Source organism: Puntigrus tetrazona, chromosome 7, assembly GCF_018831695.1.
Source record: "Puntigrus tetrazona isolate hp1 chromosome 7, ASM1883169v1, whole genome shotgun sequence".
In the NCBI taxonomy this organism is placed as follows: domain Eukaryota; kingdom Metazoa; phylum Chordata; class Actinopteri; order Cypriniformes; family Cyprinidae; genus Puntigrus; species Puntigrus tetrazona.
In genome coordinates this window covers 17,983,470-18,001,571 of record NC_056705.1, presented here as the reverse complement: position 1 = coordinate 18,001,571, position 18,102 = coordinate 17,983,470, and the positions used below count along the sequence as shown (strand labels likewise).

General features: G+C 36.6%; 1 protein-coding gene across 1 annotated transcript in view; it reads left to right on the top strand.

The window, feature by feature from the left end:
* The window catches only part of igdcc4 (immunoglobulin superfamily, DCC subclass, member 4), a 53,793-nt gene that overhangs the window by 12,604 nt on the left and 23,087 nt on the right, over positions 1 to 18,102 (top strand). Inside the window, exons 2-4 of the mRNA XM_043245859.1 lie at positions 7,081 to 7,389; positions 10,223 to 10,373; positions 16,512 to 16,645. Coding sequence (XP_043101794.1) covers positions 7,081 to 7,389; positions 10,223 to 10,373; positions 16,512 to 16,645 — 594 coding nt within the window. The remainder of the gene's footprint in view (positions 1 to 7,080; positions 7,390 to 10,222; positions 10,374 to 16,511; positions 16,646 to 18,102) is intronic.

The following is an 18,102-nucleotide window of genomic DNA, read 5'->3' as shown; positions in this document are numbered from 1 at the left end:
GGCATCATAATATTATAATGTACAATATTGGTAAATTATTACAAATGTCCTATGTAGTATTTCCTTCGGTAATCATGGTCATTTTAATTTAGGACCACATTTAGGACAAAAGCTATTGCAGAACAGCATTTCCTATGTACATTATCTGTGTACATGATCTTCAAAATTGTAACGGCATTGCATTTATTAATAATTCTGAATAACTGAGATGTTTAACGGTCAATCGCCAGCGAGCGAAGCTAAAAACTTTTGACTTTCCGCAACACTGAAATGAAAAGCTTGCTGTTTTATTTATTTTTTGGTTCGATTTGCTTACCTCATCGTCAGATTGCGCAGTGTTGGTTGCTTGGTAACACACCTGAAAGTGGATTGTCGAACTTGGCGATGCAGTTTAAGATTTCCTAACTAGAGATAAGATACGATTTTAAGATAGGATAAGAATCCCCAAATCTAGACTTGTGAAAAAAAATCCTAATTTAACCTGTCATATCTTAACAGAAGAAACATTCTGTAATATGCTTAAAAAAATGAAATCTTTGGTTTGGGCCAATGTCATGTTTTTTGATCTACTTCTCACTTCTTTGGCGTTGGAATATTTTTCTTCATATATCTTATGCTTCTGCGACCAAAGCTTTTCACTTCCTGAGAAGTACAGCGAAGTTGGACGATCCAACCTTGTGATCCCATGGTAACTTCCATGCCGCTGTAAACTGTTTCCTCATCATTGCATTCTCTCTTGTCTTATGCTCAAAGATGGAGAGCTCGCAGTCCTCCCACTCAATTCCCATACACCGCAGCAAGCGCCCGCTTCTATTCTTCCACTCTGTATAATTCAGAAATTTTACCAGCACATGGGACATGGATGTTAATTTGTCATTAGTCTTGGACTCACTATAGTCATACAAGAATGACATGAAGGTGAGAAAAGATACAGATGCTGTGGAACACGAAAGATGGTTTTAATGAATGTTTCACCTGTTATTGTCCATACAATGGAAGTCGGTGTGGTTCAAAAATCTTTTCTTTGTACGTAAATAATAATCAGGGAATTCAACTTGTAAACGAATATGCAATTATACAATAAACATTGATTCCTTTAAGTAATATCTCCTTTTAAGTTCTATTTTCCTTTATTTCCCCTTGAAGGTAGTAATAGTAACTTCCCTTCTGCATGTTGTGCTTGTGGAAGTAAATATTCTGTTCATTTTATAGCAAATGAAAAGATGTTTCGCTCATTCTGGACAGAAATAATGTACATACATACAGGAGGGGCTTTTGCATCTAATGATTCATTAAGCAAAAAATGACAAATGTGATAAATTATACAGCCAGGTATCATAAATGAGCATGGACTTGCACTCCACACCAAAGGCTGAAGTGTTGGAAGTAGCATGTAGTGGTAAACATGGAGAAAAGTGCCTAAGGAGAGACTGAAATATTTGAGTTGAGTGAACAACTGCCTTTTTGATGCCAAAAACAACAAAACATCAAGCAGCATTTTTTTCCAAATGTGTGTTTTGTTGTTTGGTTGTCTTGTTTAGATATTTTTGTGTAAAATAATAAATGGTAAAAATAAATAAATCATGAATGATTTTTTTATTTCAGTGAAAAGAAAAATGTTTAGATTTTCACGCTTATTCTTTCAAGCTGTTTTAGTTACGCTTTATTTTGAGGTGTCCTTTTTTCAGTGTAATGATGCATTCGTGTACTGAGGAACATATCGTTCTGCTTACTTTATTGGTATTATAATTGTCGTTCCTGATTTATTAACAAATGTGTCTCTAAAGTAAAGAAAAATAAACCAACACAACCTGAAAATACTACACACGCGATCATTACTTCCCCAAGTCAGACTACAAACAATCAAAGCCTGATTACTGAAAATATTGTGACAATTCTAAAGTCATGCAATCTGTAACCAGACGACTCTCTCTTATTCGGTAATTTTGTTTTATGCTCAGTGAGAATGAACGTATCATAATTCATAAATATACAAGGTGAAATCTAGTCCATTTTAATAGTGAAATCAATAAATATCCTGATGAACCCTGGAATATTTAAAGTGTTAAAGCAGTAACACATAAAGCGAGAAACGTTTTTGTGTCTTTTGATTCATGTTTGCGACACATTACATGTATGTGCTTCCTGTGGCCATGTTTTCATGTATTCTCTCTCTCTCTCTCTCTCTCTCTCTCAGTGATTGTTCCGTGCTGCTGAGTAATAGCTGGCACTGTACCCCTGGATACACACACAAATGCACCCACACAGACATGTTGCCATCTGAATTTAAATGGTTTGTTGCGTTGGGCTATCAATCAGACCATCTGTCCCTGTCCTCCCAGCCTTCATTAGTGGTTGTGCAGTGCATATGTCACACATCCAGCTGGCACCAACGCATGTTCATACACAGCTCCACCTTTGTCCACCTCGTGCAGTGCTTAGTTCTCAGCCAATAGCTGGCGGGAGTGCCAAGCAGAATTGCTCCATGTGAGTGTGAACTGAGGCCTGATTTAGTGTTTACAAAGTGTGTGTGAGCTGCTGTAATCTATTCTCAGATAGGATGTTGTATATCTGTTCTTACCGTTGTTATCAGCAGCATATCTGTTTAGATATGGAGCGTTTGGATGTGTTATTGTTTTCTTTTTTTGATTATGGATGAAGATGCAGTACGTATCGTTCTTTCAGGCATACGCTTTTAGTTTCGTGGCTTATAAAATCAACACGATGTCTCTGACAGACCTGTAAAATGACATTGTTATCATTGATATTGTTACACTCGTAGTGTTGTGTGAATACGTGATTTAATAGAAAGCTATACACTATACTGTTAAATCCATACATAATTCAGTTTTTTTTGTGGTACAGTGCCTTTAGTTTGAATAATTCATGACATTTAGGTTTTTATTGAAGAGCCAGTTATTCATTTGTGGTGAAGTGGTCTTTGCTTAACAGAAAAGTCCAAATAATTACTTTCAAGGACTTTAAAGTCTCTTTTTGCAGTGTCACTTTTTTATAAACTAGCAGATTGTTGGCATTTTGCCATATGAAACAACTAAACGTTTACTGAAACATTTAACCCATTATTTACAAGGTTGTAAATTGGAAATAAATGTACGAAAGCGTAGAAAGGCTGCTTTGTTTAATGTGCACAATGACGAAAGTATTTAACCGTCACTGTCATTTTTCTGAAAAGATATTTTTGTGTAGTTATAAATCAAGTTGACACCCGAGATGCTTCAGTGGATGCTGAATGTTGAGAGTGTTGTGCTTTATGCCACACTGATAATGCAGTATGTTTCGTAAAAACAATGTGCAGTATTTGTTTAGTCACATCACGAGTGTTTTATGCCTTTGGCCATGCGGTCGGGCCGCTGCGAGTTTCACTGGATGGACCACAGTTCAGACAAAATGTTCTATACTACCCCTGAGCACTGTCTCCACTTCACAGCAACACATGCAGAGGCGATAATTTACTTGTGTGTATTGTGAAAGATGAGGCTGGTGCTGTGCAACTGAGAAGTTTGCGCTGTTTACAATATTTGGTGTTTGGAGGTAGATCTTCTCGTAGATTAATGCACAGTAATTAACAGAGCCAGAGTGAATAGAACATTCTTTTAGGATTATTAGTCTCTTAGCATGGCTAGGTGGAGCTGAAAATAACAGCTTTTGTGATAGGTGGGCAGGAAGGCATAATTAGATGATATTTTGCCATTATGTCAATATTAACATTGCTGAGAGATTAACACAAGCGATTTGAGTAGTTAGTTCGCTATAATGCAGCATCATTTTCCATTGACCAGCTTAAAAAAAACATACATCCAAGTAAAATATAAATGCAAGATATATAGTTATTTCATGTTTTAGCATATATATATATATATATATATATATATATATATATATATATATATATATATATATATGTGTGTGTGTGTGTACAAGTAAGTATAAGCATTAGAATTTTTACATAAATGTTGTGTTCAACTGAATGACAAGATAACATGATTTCAACCAAATACCAACATTTTATTCTTTTATACTTTATACTTTTATACTTTTATACTTTACACAGTATACTTTAATGTGTTTACTATGAACATAAAATCACTTTTTTTGATGCCGACATCTTGACGTATTTGACCCGTATATATTTAGTCTTTATGGTGAAACTGGTTAAAATGACTGTAAGGAAGCCAGCATCCAAAACTTATCATATGACCTCTTTTCAGTGGAGTGTTTTATGGTTTTGCTACTTTGTTTTGGCAGATGCTTTGGGCTGCTACATAACTAGTGTCTCAGTGGAAAACACTGTGTCTTCTATCTTCCATCTCTGTTTAGCGCAATCTGCATTTACAAAGGCAGAGTTACAGTGTTGATTTGGTTGGACCTCTGCCATGCCACGAGATTCCCCACAGGATTGATCTCAGAGGGAGTCCGCAGCAGCAGAGGTCCATTGGGGTGAGAAATCGCCCCACAAACATTGCCATTTCACAAACTCAGCGTGGTCTCAGGAAGCCGGCGTGCGTTTATGTGCAGGCAAGAGAAAGAGCAAAACGGAGAGCATGTCATTTTAACGTGTGTTTTTTTTCTTCTTCAAATGTGCGCTCAGAAGGATTGTTCTTTTTGCGTGTGCTCTTTGCCAAACTCTGCAGTGGTTGGGAGGTAAATAATGTAAAGTCATCGAGGATCCAAGCCAAAAAAAAAAAAAAAGAAAAATTGGCTGAGAAATGACCATAAATGGACTTAATGAGATTTAATTGGAGAATGAATAGAAGAAAGACAGCAAGAGGACAGAGAAGCATAGTGAAGGAGAGCTGGGGTGACTGTCTATTGAAGCGATCCTGCGTTCCCTGTCTAACTGTTAATGGCTGGTGAAAGTAGGCCAGTGTTTCTGTTATTATGGCCCACAGATCTCTAATGCCTTTGATGCAGGGCAGCTCATTGTGGGCAGCGTTTCGTTTTGTTTTTTTTTTTCCTGCTCTCTCTCAGATCTATACGCAGACACACGCATTTGTTCTCTCACTTACTAATAAGGTCTCATTTGGAATGGCGCTGGCCTTTTCGGAGCCAGGGGCTTAGTGGCCTTATTTTCACCTATAAACAGAGGTAGGCGATTGCACTCAGGGACCCTGCAGCTCTGGTTGTGCTGAACTTACTACAAGTCTCTCTCTGTCAGTCTGTGTTCTTTCTGCCTCAGAAGTCACTCTCTCACATATTTGTCTGCACACTTTGGCTTTCAGCCATCCAACAAGTATTATTGTGTTTTCCCTTCCTTCTTTTGTGTGTTAGCTGTGTGAGCTGCTTTTAGTTGCTAGCTTGTCTCTGTCTCTCACACACACACACACACACACACACACACACACATCCAGGGATGCCGGAGGGTCAGCTTCCACTTTAATCTAGGAAATAATTCCATTTCCCATTAGCGTAATTAATTGGGAGCTTACTGCAGCACGAAAATGTAGAGGACTAATGTGTGCTCAACGTGTGGTCTTTGTGTGTGTGTGTGTGTGTGATGTGTGTGTGATGTGTGTGTAAGTGTACAGAGTGCTGAAATGGTGTTATGGCTGGCTGATTAGCATAGTCGTTATAAAATTATTGCCTCATGCTTGACATGACTGACAACGTGAATAACTCTGTTCTGCAGGTTACTTTGAGTGTAAAGTAAATGGTGTTTTTCCAGATTACTGTACACTGCTACAAGATCAGTTTTCATTGTTTGGTAAAAACTAAATGTCGTTCGGCAGTGAAATATTGAACTATATGCTGTGTTGAAAAATTACGGTCTTTCTTTGGTCATTCTCACATAAAAAAAAACAAAAAGCAAATCAGTACCACTGCTGTTTTAATATAATTCTTGGTTTAAAATTAAATAATAATCAGCTTCTGTTGTCATTGTACTGTGTTGTATTGAAACAAAAGAAAATTGACAAAAATATCAAATGGAAGATATTTACTTAAAGTGCTAGTTTAATCAAAAATCCAAACCCGTAAGATCTTTCATCTTTAGAACACAAATTAAGATATTTCTGATGAAATCTGAGAGCTCTCTGACCCTCCGTAGACAGTAAGGATATTATCACAATCAACACACAGAAACATAGCAAGGACAATCTGTGCCTTGATGGTGGTATTATCCTTGCTGTATATGGAGGGTAAGAAAGCACATGGATTTCATCAAAATATCTTAATTTGTGTTCTGAAGACGAACAAAGGTCTAATGACACAGTTTTCATTTTTGCATGAACTATCCCTTTAAGTTCATGATTCCTTTTTTTGCCTATTGTTAGAGGAATGTTACGCATTTCTACACCTAAATAGAACATTTGAGTTCAGTTCACCCACCTGCATCTTACCACCGAGTATAAACATTTTAAACTCTATTCAGCTCCAGCACAAAGTAGCTGTGGGTGTTGGTGAGCTCTAATTCAACTCATTTCAAGCTTTAGAGGCCATTCAAGCAATTAAAACTATACTATTCTTTTCCGTTCTTTATATGTAAATTAAACTACAATTAACTATTGACATACTGTATGCATTTCTACATTTGTGTTTTTATAGCACTTTTCACAATAAAAAGCAGTTCTAAAGCAGTTGCCTTGGGCAGCATTCGCTGTGATATAGGCTATATAGTTATGTGACACTCTTGCAAACTATTTTGTGCAAACTAACGCTAAAATAAATTAAGAATTGCTTTTCTTTCTATATTTTATTTGTTTTTTTTTTAAAGGGGCCTATCAATAGATCAAATAATCTGATCAGATTTCTGAAGCAGAAAGACCGTAAAAAGTTTACTTTCAAAGTATTCCCCCCTTTCTTAAAAGACGTTTTCTACCAACTAGATTTTTAAATAAAATGCTTGTTACTTAAATAGAATTTACATTGAATCAAATCATTTAAAACGAGCAAAATTGCTCTTTGAATCTAATAAAAATGAATTTGACTGTTACAGACCCTGATCATTTTCTTTTGGGTTTCTTTTTTCATGCTGTTCTGTTGTTCATCAGAGATCGTAACATCAGCTTTTTTTTATTTTCTCTCTCTCTCTCTCTCTCTCTCCTCCTCTCACACACTAATTAGAGAAGCCCGTATCCGTGGAGCTAAGCTGTGGTGCTGGTCCTGTCCATGTGGTTTTGGAGCCTGATCACCCTCTGCTGCTGGAATGCCATCTGGGGGCCAGTGAGCCCCCCCTCAACGTGACCTGGCTGCGGGATGGGGCGGTCCTCTCAGAAAGCCAGACCATCCGGCCTCTGCCCAACGGATCCCTGCTCATCTCGCCCTCTTCCACGGATGGCCAGGCTCCAGTGGGTGTGGAGGGCGGATACAGCTGCCTAAGTACCAGCTCGACGGGAGCCCTGACCAGCCGAGCTCTCACCCTGCATCTCGCCAGTGAGTATAAACACTTTCTACTCTGATTTATGTCCAACACACAGCAGCTGTGGGTCTAAGAGAGATCAAAGGACCAGATTCTTTCAAACTTTAGAAGCCAGCTAGTGTTCAAGTTTCTGGTAGTGTGTTTTGTGTTTAATTCTGCATCATCTGGAGACCATCACATTCTAATTACTGTGTATCTGATAAACATCTGCTAAAATTTTATTTTATACACTTAAAAAGTGGTGTTAAGAGAAGTATATTATATTATATTGTGTTGTATTGTATTTAGATCCAAAGTAAACTAGCCACATGCTAGTGGAATGTGGCAGAGAGAGAGAGAAGATGGTATATCTTCTCTCTTTCTCTCTCTACCACATTCCACTTGGTTGTCTTTGCTTGGCTGGATCTGAGTGCCGCTCTCACCTGTTTAGCACAAGGACTCGATTGTGCTTTTTGAAGAGTCTGAGGAGGGACAAAGAGATCAGACTTCAGCCCCTTTATCTCTTTACCTCCCTCTTTTTTTTTTTCTTTTTCTTTGTGTTTAAGGCAGACCACTAGACGATAAAGACCATTTCTATTAGTCATTATGCATTTCATTGGCCATGACTCTGTCTTCCTTCATTATTTCTGTTCATTCAATTTTACTTTATTACTTTTATGTAGATAGTAATGATACCTGCCATCTCTGCTGTAGAAACTGACAAGACATTGCAGTTTTAGTGTAAGAGAGAGCGTGTCATGTAGGTATCACATGGAAACCCGACAAAAGTGGTTAAGGTTTTATTTTATTTTATTTTATTCATGTGATTTTTTTTTTTTTGCGTGGTGGTACTTTGCATGGTGGTGGGAATCTGTCATGTTGAAATGAAAATTAGAAATTAAATTTGACATCATACAAATAACTTATTGCATAACATCAACACCCTAGTTAAAAAGTATAATGTATTTGAAATACATGCTAATTATACTACAAATGCATTTACATATTTATGTACTTTTATGTAAAATACCCTGCAGTTGTTCTTTTGGTATACTAAACTGGAATACTTAAAATATTTAAGTGGAACTACTGCAAGTCTATATTAGGCACGCTTTAAATACACTGATATCATTCATCGATCACACAATCCTCATCAATAGTGACATTAAAACACATTTTAGGCTTAATATTACAAAATGTGCATTGTGCGCAAGTAGTACTCCAAATAAAGCTCTACAACTATATTTAGTATGAAGTAAATGTATTTTAAATATATTACTTTCTTACTATGGTATTCAGCATAAAGTTTGTTTTATTTAACATAAGTGTGCTTTTAACAGTTAAAAAGTAAAATAAGTAAGATATACTATACGTATATTAAGACAGATGGACATTTCTTTAATATTTACTGTAAATCTTTGTCACAGTATTTAGAGAATGAGCGACACAGGGAGACAGTATTGGGACTGGAAACAGTCCAAACAGAGAGACCATTTCCTCCGTTGAGAAATCAGAGCAGTGAAGGTCTTTACCAGGGGAGGGATGCGAGTACATGGTTTTGTAATTTACCCTGGTTATCTGTCATCTGCATGACTGGGATCCTTGGTGCTGCAGCATGTGGAGGTGAGCTGCTCTGAGGAACAGTGAATCTCGGTTATCAGTTATCATGATAATTATCTTATTCATTATTGCTCACTCTGTGGTGACAGTCGTGGGGGAAGGGATCCTCATCATGTGGCTCATTTTCACTCCACATTCTACTTTTTTGTTATTATGAAGTGGTTTTTTCCCTTAGTGGCTGAATATTTCTCATTATTTCTGTAATGAGATTTCATTGTAATTTCAGATGCTCCCACCTACACATAACCATGCTGCTGGTGTGTGCTCCAGTAAATCTCCCATGTTGTTTTTTTTTTTTTTTTTTTTTTTTTTTTTTTTTTTTTTGTGGAGTGTGTTTGCTTTAAACCTCATGCTGTGTACAAGTCAAAAATATCTAGTGTTAATGTTTAACAGGTCTCAGCCGAGCAGGCTGCACTGCCTGCGGAGCTGTTATGTACGCCGTTGTGCTTCATGTGCGAGCTTGTTTAAGAACTTTTAGATTTGAACTGTCTGTCTATTATTGAGAGCATCCTGCTCCTCTGGATGACCATAAATCAACTTCAGAGAAGCTCCAATAGTCAGGAGTTATACATTGGTCATTGTAAATATTTGTATTCATAACACGATTGAATAAATCTTAAAAAGATTTAATTGCATCTCATTTAAAACCAAAGTTGCATTAAAATGCCTTGGTAATCTGGGTAGTGTAGTGAAGTTGAGTTTCGTATAGGAACACTTGCCAATAAGTTTGAATTTGTTAACATTAGTCAATGCATTTATCACTTTTTTCTAGCATTTAATAATATAGGTTAATATTACTAAGTTTTAAATATACTATTGTTTGTTGTTAATTCACATTTGTTTATAATGCACAGAACTAATATTTATGTAAACATGCATAATACAAAATGTATAAAATATGCCCAAACTAATGCTTGCTGTTAGCAATATTTGTGGGTATATGTTTGGTATTTGTGTGAATGATGAAGTACGCTTGTTCTTGTGTGTGTGAGCTGTTCAGTGTTCTTAGGGGTTATTATGAGTGGTGTGAGTCTAGCAGATGTAGCAGATCAAAGTGAGAGCATTTTCAAAGCTCAGAGGCACCGGAGCAGAGGTCAGGGGCCCCGCTCGCCTTCCTCTACTCCCACCGTGTGGATACATTGCTTGTGCTTATTCCTTGAAAAGTTATTGTGATGCATTTACTGATTCCCTTTTTTGATTTCATGTTTTCTTTCTACCACACACTCTTGCCATCTCTGTCTTTCGCAGGCTTGTCCCGTTTTCTTCAGGATCCTGAAGCTCAGGTCGTGCAAGTAGGTGGCACTGCCCGCTTTGAGTGCTATGTAGATGGCTTGCCCACCCCAAGTATCACCTGGGAGAAAGACCAGGCTCCCCTACCATCACCCACAGAACCTTCCAGGTAAATCTCAGAAATATCTCGGCATGAGCTTTGGAATCTGTTTCCCTTTTTAACATGCTTTATGAACATACAGCATTGTTACAACATTGAGTGTAAAGTGCAAAGGTAGTCCAACATGGTCTGCATAATTATTTGAAAAATATAGATATTGTTAATCATACATACATTACTGTTAAAAAATTTCAGTTTAAAGGGGTCATATGAAGTTGCTAAAAAGAACATTATTTTGTGTATTTGGTGTAATGCGATGTGTTTAATGTGGAAGAAAGCACATTATTTTCGACATGCTGTACATTAGCGTTTTTTGTAATTATTATGTCCAGTGCATTGTGATTGGCCGAATACCTCAAGGGTTCTGTGTTATTTTCGAGCTCCACAAAAGGCACTATAAAGTTTTTGTGCACTATATTTCAGGTGTTCTGAAGCTGTTCCACGGTTCAATTTGAAGTACAGATGAATATTTAAGTCATTAAATTCAAGTTCACATAAACTCTTCTCTCAGCTGCGGCTGAGAGACATCGCGTTCGGTTACTAGAGTCAAAACGATTAAACTCTCTTAAAGAGCACTCAGTAAGAGATTTAAAGCTGTCAAGAGAAATGCTCAATATAGCATCACACAGATTTAAACCACTACACATCAATATCTCTTCCCCTTTGAACTTTTCTACGCGGACTCGGAGGGCTGCGCAGCCTGAGCGCTTTTACTCCATGTTGTTTCAAGTGCATCATTCTGCACACGGGATGCTTATAAGAGCTTTGTGCCAGTCTGTATTGGAGGCTTTTGTATTATAATACAGTAATTCTGCGCAATGAAAGATTATTAACAGTCTGTCTTTATTACTGTGCCATACATTTAAAAGAAATGTCCTTTAATTTCATTGTATATACTTATTTTTAAGTGTAGGCTATTTTCTTGTTTTTTCTTGAATGTATTTTACAACAATACAAAGAACAATGTGTAACATTTTACCAGATTTAGTCCTGCACTTATTCACTTTTTTAAATAAAAATGTTTCACTTGATTTTATAAAATTATTGTGCACCCATGATGTTTCTAGAGTATCTTTTGCTTTTGAATTAACCACTAAATTAGTTTATAATAGTATTTCTGTTTTCTGTTTTTTTTTTATTTGTTATTTTTAATTCATATGAATTTGTCTATATAAATTAATAAGTATATAAGTAAAGAAATTCTACATTGATTTAAAAAAAAACTGCACTGGTATTGGATCAAATCAGTATCAGTTGATACAAAATTTAGGATTGGATCGGATTTGTTCTAAAAAAAATGGTATCGCTGCATCCCTAGTCCGGGCACTATGGCACAAAAACAATAAAAGCCATTAAAAATGAGCCATGTGTTGCTTTGATGTGTAAAAATGTAAAAACAACAGCAATAATGAAATGAAAAAAAAAAAAAGAATAAAAATATTAATTTCTTACATTTTTCTAGTAATTAAAAAAGTCTAAATTTTATGTCAAAATGTTATTTATGTCAAAATCTTTTACTTGCAATGTGTTTTGCAGAAATTGAACATTGTAACGATCAGAGATGTGTCCTTGGTATATTCATTGGCAATTTAAATGAGTACCGGTAGTAATAACTAGTCATAATAAGTGAGTTTAAAGCAGTCTGATCCACATATTCATAGTTTAAGTTTCACTTTTCAAGAAACAGTCAAAAACAAATTTTAGATCCAAATTGAAAAACTACTGGTAACTTATAATTTATTAGTTCATTAGACGTTGCATTGTTCATTTGCAATGTAGGCTGTTTAAAATGGACAAAAAGGGGAAAACATTTTGTAATATTAAGCCTAAAAGTTTGAGCAATTCTCGAATTTTTAAAATTTTTAAGTCAACTTAAAAAAAAGTAACTACAACATGATTCAAGTAACCTTTTCTATTAACCATCTAGCTGCAAAAAATTATATTTCACGTGCACCACATGTAGCTGTCAACATGATATAAATATTATACAAATCATTTGCTGTCTTTTCAGATAAGATACAACCACATCTTGTAAAACATATTATATGTTCTGAAATAATACAAGGAAATTGCTTTAAGAAATTCTAAAAAGTCAAGGTAATTCAAATGCCAAAGTACTGTGGGTTTAACACCACTATTGTTAACTATAAATGTTCTGTAAAAAAACATTGAACAGCAGCATTCAGCCCGTTATTGTGATGCAAACAATGAAATTTTCATTGTATTTTCTGTGCAAACATAGACTGGTTTGACCAGAAAAATTGCCCAGCCCTATTTTCAAAGTAAATTTTTTTTAATTATATTGTTAATCTAAATGAATAATTATATTACAAGACTTACATATGCAGCCCTATCTTAAAAGCAGTTACTACAGCACAGCACTTCCAAATTTACCAGGTAGTTTTGTAGTGCTATAACTGAAAGGTATTACTGATTCCCATACATTCCCGTAACTTGTCTGATTTGTTCAAACTCTTTCTATCCTAACAGATAATGGCCTGCGGTCAAGTTAGAAGCTGCCCAGCTCCTCCAATTATGTGTCTTGTCTAGAGAATACTTGTGGTGTGCCTAGTGGTGGAAACTCATTAGACATAGTGTCTTTGAGTGTAGTTCTGTAGTGTGTGTGTCTCCTGACGGGAACATAACGTAGCGTCGGTCGACCACCTCTGCCGATGATGTAGTCAATTTTAACTAATGGTTACACACAGTACATTTTAAGCTTACTCAGCTTAATGGTTAATAAAATAATCTATTGAATAAATATTTGGCGTGCCTATAGATTTTCAACCCATTTGGTTATTTTGTGTTTTTGATACCGAATTACAGATCGTTCTAAACACAGCGAATACATGTAACAGCATCGCCAGTTCATTTCACGGGGCAAGCACAGTTGTTTACCATTTTTCAAGTGTGTCTATGTTACGGTAGCTTTTGCAATTTGTCAACATAGAGCAGGAGAGACTGCGCATGACAGGACCTAATCAATTGCTTTTGCGCACGAGAGGTCAATCGGAGGACAAAGTGTTGGGGCCCCCGGTGGGCATCCCAGAGAGGGAAGCAGAGGGCAGGGTACCGTTGCATCAAATGAAGTCCAGGTCATCGGTTTAAAGTATGGGCATCCCAGAGAGGGAAGCAGAGGGCAGGGTACCGTTGCATCAAATGAAGTCCAGGTCATTGGTTTAAAGTATGTCATGTCATGTGATGAACAGAGGGCTTGCTATAGCAGAGGCTGCCAAATTTCTGTAACTCACTCACCCAATCTGAAAAGGTCAGCTACAGAATCTGTAAGAAACCTGAAAGAAAACCTCTCGGTAGCTATGCAGCGCGGTAATCTTGTGAAGTATTTGCAGTTTACTCGTCCGTCCCAGCTGGCATAAAATGTCTTTGATTAGACATTTTGAAAACACGTTCAGAAGATATTTACACTAGCATTATGGATTTGCTAGAAATTTGTTAGCTTTGTTAGAAATAATATTTTTCTTTCGGTTCTTATTCCACGTCATGTAACTCTTACGTTTTAAAATAGAAAATGTAAAAAAAAATCAGCGAAACCGATTGTTAGCTATTTGTAAAATTCAGAAAGAAAACATGTTAGAAAGCTGGTGAGATTTCTCTGTGTACCTTATGTATTGCTTTTATTCTTAGTCTCTTTGTTGATTTCTCCTTTTTTCTCTTTTGTACAACCTTAAGCTTGAACTTGAGCAATAGTGTCTTTTTTGTTTTGTAAGAACATGCATCTCTTTCTCTTGCTGTCACACACACATAAGCACGCACATAAAACACTTGCACATAGAGAGGTGTGTAGCATAAATCACATATATTCATAGTCTTTTTTTAGACACTGAGAATGGACATGTTTATGTTCTCCAAAGCTCCTAATCAGTGTTATATCCCATTCTGATATCCTTGAGAAGCATTGTCGTTTTTAAAATCTGTCTTTTACCGCCTTTCCACCAGAAGCTTCCATTGGTTTGAAAGGGGCTACTTTTAAAAGCCATCACAGCCCCATAATATTACAATATTACACATTAATTATGTCTGTTTTGCCTTGTATATGAATGTCATTCATCAAAGGCTCTCTTCATACAAAAAAAGTAGTATTTTGCAATTATACCTAATGGATAGTTTGAATAAGGGCAGGCTTGATATTTTCAAGAGTTAATGCTTAGGAAAATGTGTAAAGCGAAAAGGAAAGACATTTTCAAATGTCAAATAAGGACGCAGAGAATTTTATGAAAATGTCTTCTGATTGCATCATTTAGAGATTTCATCATCCACTGTCAATTTTTGTTGAGGAATCCGCAGAGAAATATTTCTCTGCGTATGACAGCAACTGTGCAATGTTGTACATCAAATGTCATCAAATTGAGTTGAGTTTTTTATTGCGTTTTTGTTTTTTATTGGATGAGACAATAGATAATGGACAGGAAAGGGGGGGAAGCTGGATTGAGACATGACCGAGAACTTGATCCAAGGTCCCCATAAATACTAGCCTCTTTGCCGTTGCTTTTCCAAATATAGATCTCTGCAGTCAGCTGGGGCCGCTGCCTAATCAATTTGTGGACATTTTTCAACTGCTTTACTTGATTTGCTCTAACGCACTGTGGGGTGGACCTTCATGATTTTATCAAGTCAGATAAAGTGGTTTATAAACACCCACTGATTGGGAAACACCTTTTCAGTTCTGCAGAGACTTGTAAGCTAAAATGTGCAGAATAAAATAAAATGAACTACTGCTTTCATTATCGATAATAATTAGCAATGTTTATTGAGCAGCAAATCAGCATTTCAGATTGATTTCGGAAGTAATGGTTGCTGAAAATTAATTTTAAAATATATTTGAATAGAAAAATTAAATTAATTACAAAATAAATTGTAATAATATTTTAAATCGTTACTTTTTTTCATCTGACCAAATAAATGCAGCCACGGTGGACTTTAGAGACTTCTTTCAATAATTTTACTAACCCCAAATATATAAAGTTTGAATTAAACATCCTTTACATTCTGTCAGAGATTTTGAACAACTCTCTTCGACACTATCCTACAGATAGCTAGCCAGATGTATTCCCTCTTACCAATCTGTTTACCATCTGTTTATCTGCTCATATTTTAGATGTGAGCTTGTGTGAATTAAGATTGTATGCACAGCAAAGGTAGTAGAGGTTCTAGTAGTCTTGAGAAATTTGTCACTGCATCTTCACGTGAAGTCTTACAGTGCTTTTGTCTCAAGCAGTTTGGAATTACAAATGAGATCCAACTTAAAAAGCGAGACAGATTGTTGGAAAACGTGCCTCCGAGATTATCCCCTGTCTGCTTCGGATGCTTCCTTTTGTGTCCGTAAAAAGTGTCTTTTGTATTCACAGCCCCTCTCCATATTAATGAGAACACACTTGCACATTAGCCGTGCATTAATACACGCTGTCGTGTTCTGGCGGCTGCTGCAGTCACTCTCTCATTTACATCCCGAGCGCAGCTGAGGCGGTGCCGTGCCGCTGGAGGTGTAGCTCCGGTCTGGACGTGTCCTCGGCTGAACTCTCCCAGCAGCAATGAATTCTACAATAGCGAGTCACACGCACCCAAATTCAACCCGCTCTCACACTCACAGGTGCATGAATCCACCCAACCTTGGTCTTTGTGGCCTTTCTGCCAGAGTGTCGTGCTCTTGGGGATGAGTCTACAAGATTAATGGTGTATAGTATCGGTCCTGAATGAAAAGGGGATTTGAAAGCGGTCTCTGGGGAGAGAGATGACTATGGAATGAATATTAGTGCAACCTGACCTCGCCACCACAAACAGAGAGAGAAAAAGCAAGTGAAAGAGAGGAATTGACTTGTGGAGACACAAGCTGCCATATTGGTTTGTTCTCATGCATCTGTAGACTAGACTCTCGTCTTTGCTTCTTTTCTCTGCCATTTTTCACTCCCCCGCTATGTTATTTCTGCAGTGTGGTTCATGTTTGTGTATAGTGACTCTTTATATGCTTTATATGTTGCTCTGAGCTGTATAGCACTTAACGCCAGAATCTATAGCAGATTGCTAGTCTCCTAAGGCTTAAAAGTAGCTTGAGTTTAAATAAATACGCACACATTGATGGGTTTGGGTAATTTAGGAATGCTAATGCTAATCTCTTTCTCTCTCACGCAGGTACATATCCCTTCCTAATGGGGTGCTGCAGATTTTAGGGGTCACTAAAGAAGACGAAGGCTTGTACCGTTGCGTGGCCTTCAACTCTGCCCGTAAGCGCTTCAGCCAAGAGGCTTCACTCACGGTTAGCCCAGGTATAACAAAAACGCCTGTTCCCAATTACCCCATCATAAATGACCTTTGATTTTTCACGATCCATACCTCACATATATTCATATATATGCTCTATTCACCTCATCTCTCTGACTCACACGTTAATGGCTTAGAAGGATTGTCAGAAGTCAGTGAGTGCATTCTGGGAAAATTCAATACAGCCTACACCAGAGCTATTTTTCAGAGTTGTTCTTAAAAGTGCTAGTTATAATGTTGTAATGTTGTGGGGGTTGACTCTTGAAATTAAGCAGCCTATTTTGGTATCCAGGTGCACTGTATGAAAAAAAATCTATAGAAAAATGGGTAAATGGGTGTTTTTTTCAGTTAAGTTTATCAGGATTTTCTTCAGCCCTTAAACCTAGTGTATAATTCAAATCACTTGAGAAAAATCTATACAGATAACATATTAACACAATTCATTGGACCATATTTTTCTTAAAATGTAGCCTTTTTGCATGTGAAAACTTTGCTGGTTTGCCAGTGTAGTTTTTAACTGCCTGATAATGTCTGTTTTAGGGGATAGTTCACACGAAACATGTCTTTCCAGCCCATAATACCTTTGTTCATCTTCGGAACACAAATTAAAAAGAATTTTGATGAATTCCAAAAACTCTCTGACCCTCTATACACAGCAACTGAAATGTTCCCAGGCTCAGAAACATAGCAAGGACATTGGTAAAATAGTCAATGTGACATCAGGTGTTCGACCTTAATTTTATTAAGCAATGAGAATATTTTTTTGTTCCCCAAACTTAACAACTCTATTCAACAATTCTAACAAAGAAATACCTTCGTGTTCTAAAGATGAAGTTATTTGGAGTAGTTTGGAGTAATTAATGACAGAATTTAAATTTTTGGGTGAACTATCCTTTTAATATCAGCTGAAATCAGCTCAGAAACCTTGTTTAAAATAATACCTTTAAGGATTTGCAATGTGGCAGTGGCGTTTTACTTGTAGCAATACTTCAATACAGTTTACAAATGATAATATCTATCCCCCCCAATCCACTTGGCTGACACACAGTCACAACATACAGTAAAGTAGTAAAATACACTCACAATGTGCTGTATTACTGCCAAAATGTTTCGAACATTTTATCTCCATAACGAAATCTCAGGTGGCCAGACAGTGATTCATCTTTTCTGAATCATTCAAATATTGGTGTTCAGGATAGCTTAAGCCTGGAAACTGTAGTGTACATCGTGACTTTTAAAAAGCTTACCTTAAATGTGAGCTATAAATGTTGCTGTTGAGATACTGTACTATTCCCAATTGAACAGAGTGGAGGCCAGAAACAGTTTATTAAATGGTGGGTTAACAAGCAGATTACTTTACTGCGATGAATGACCAGATTTCTAAATACTGTGCAGATTTTTGATGTTAATGTTTGATTTTTAAATGAAAGTCATAGTATATTTTCATTAAACTCTCAGCAAT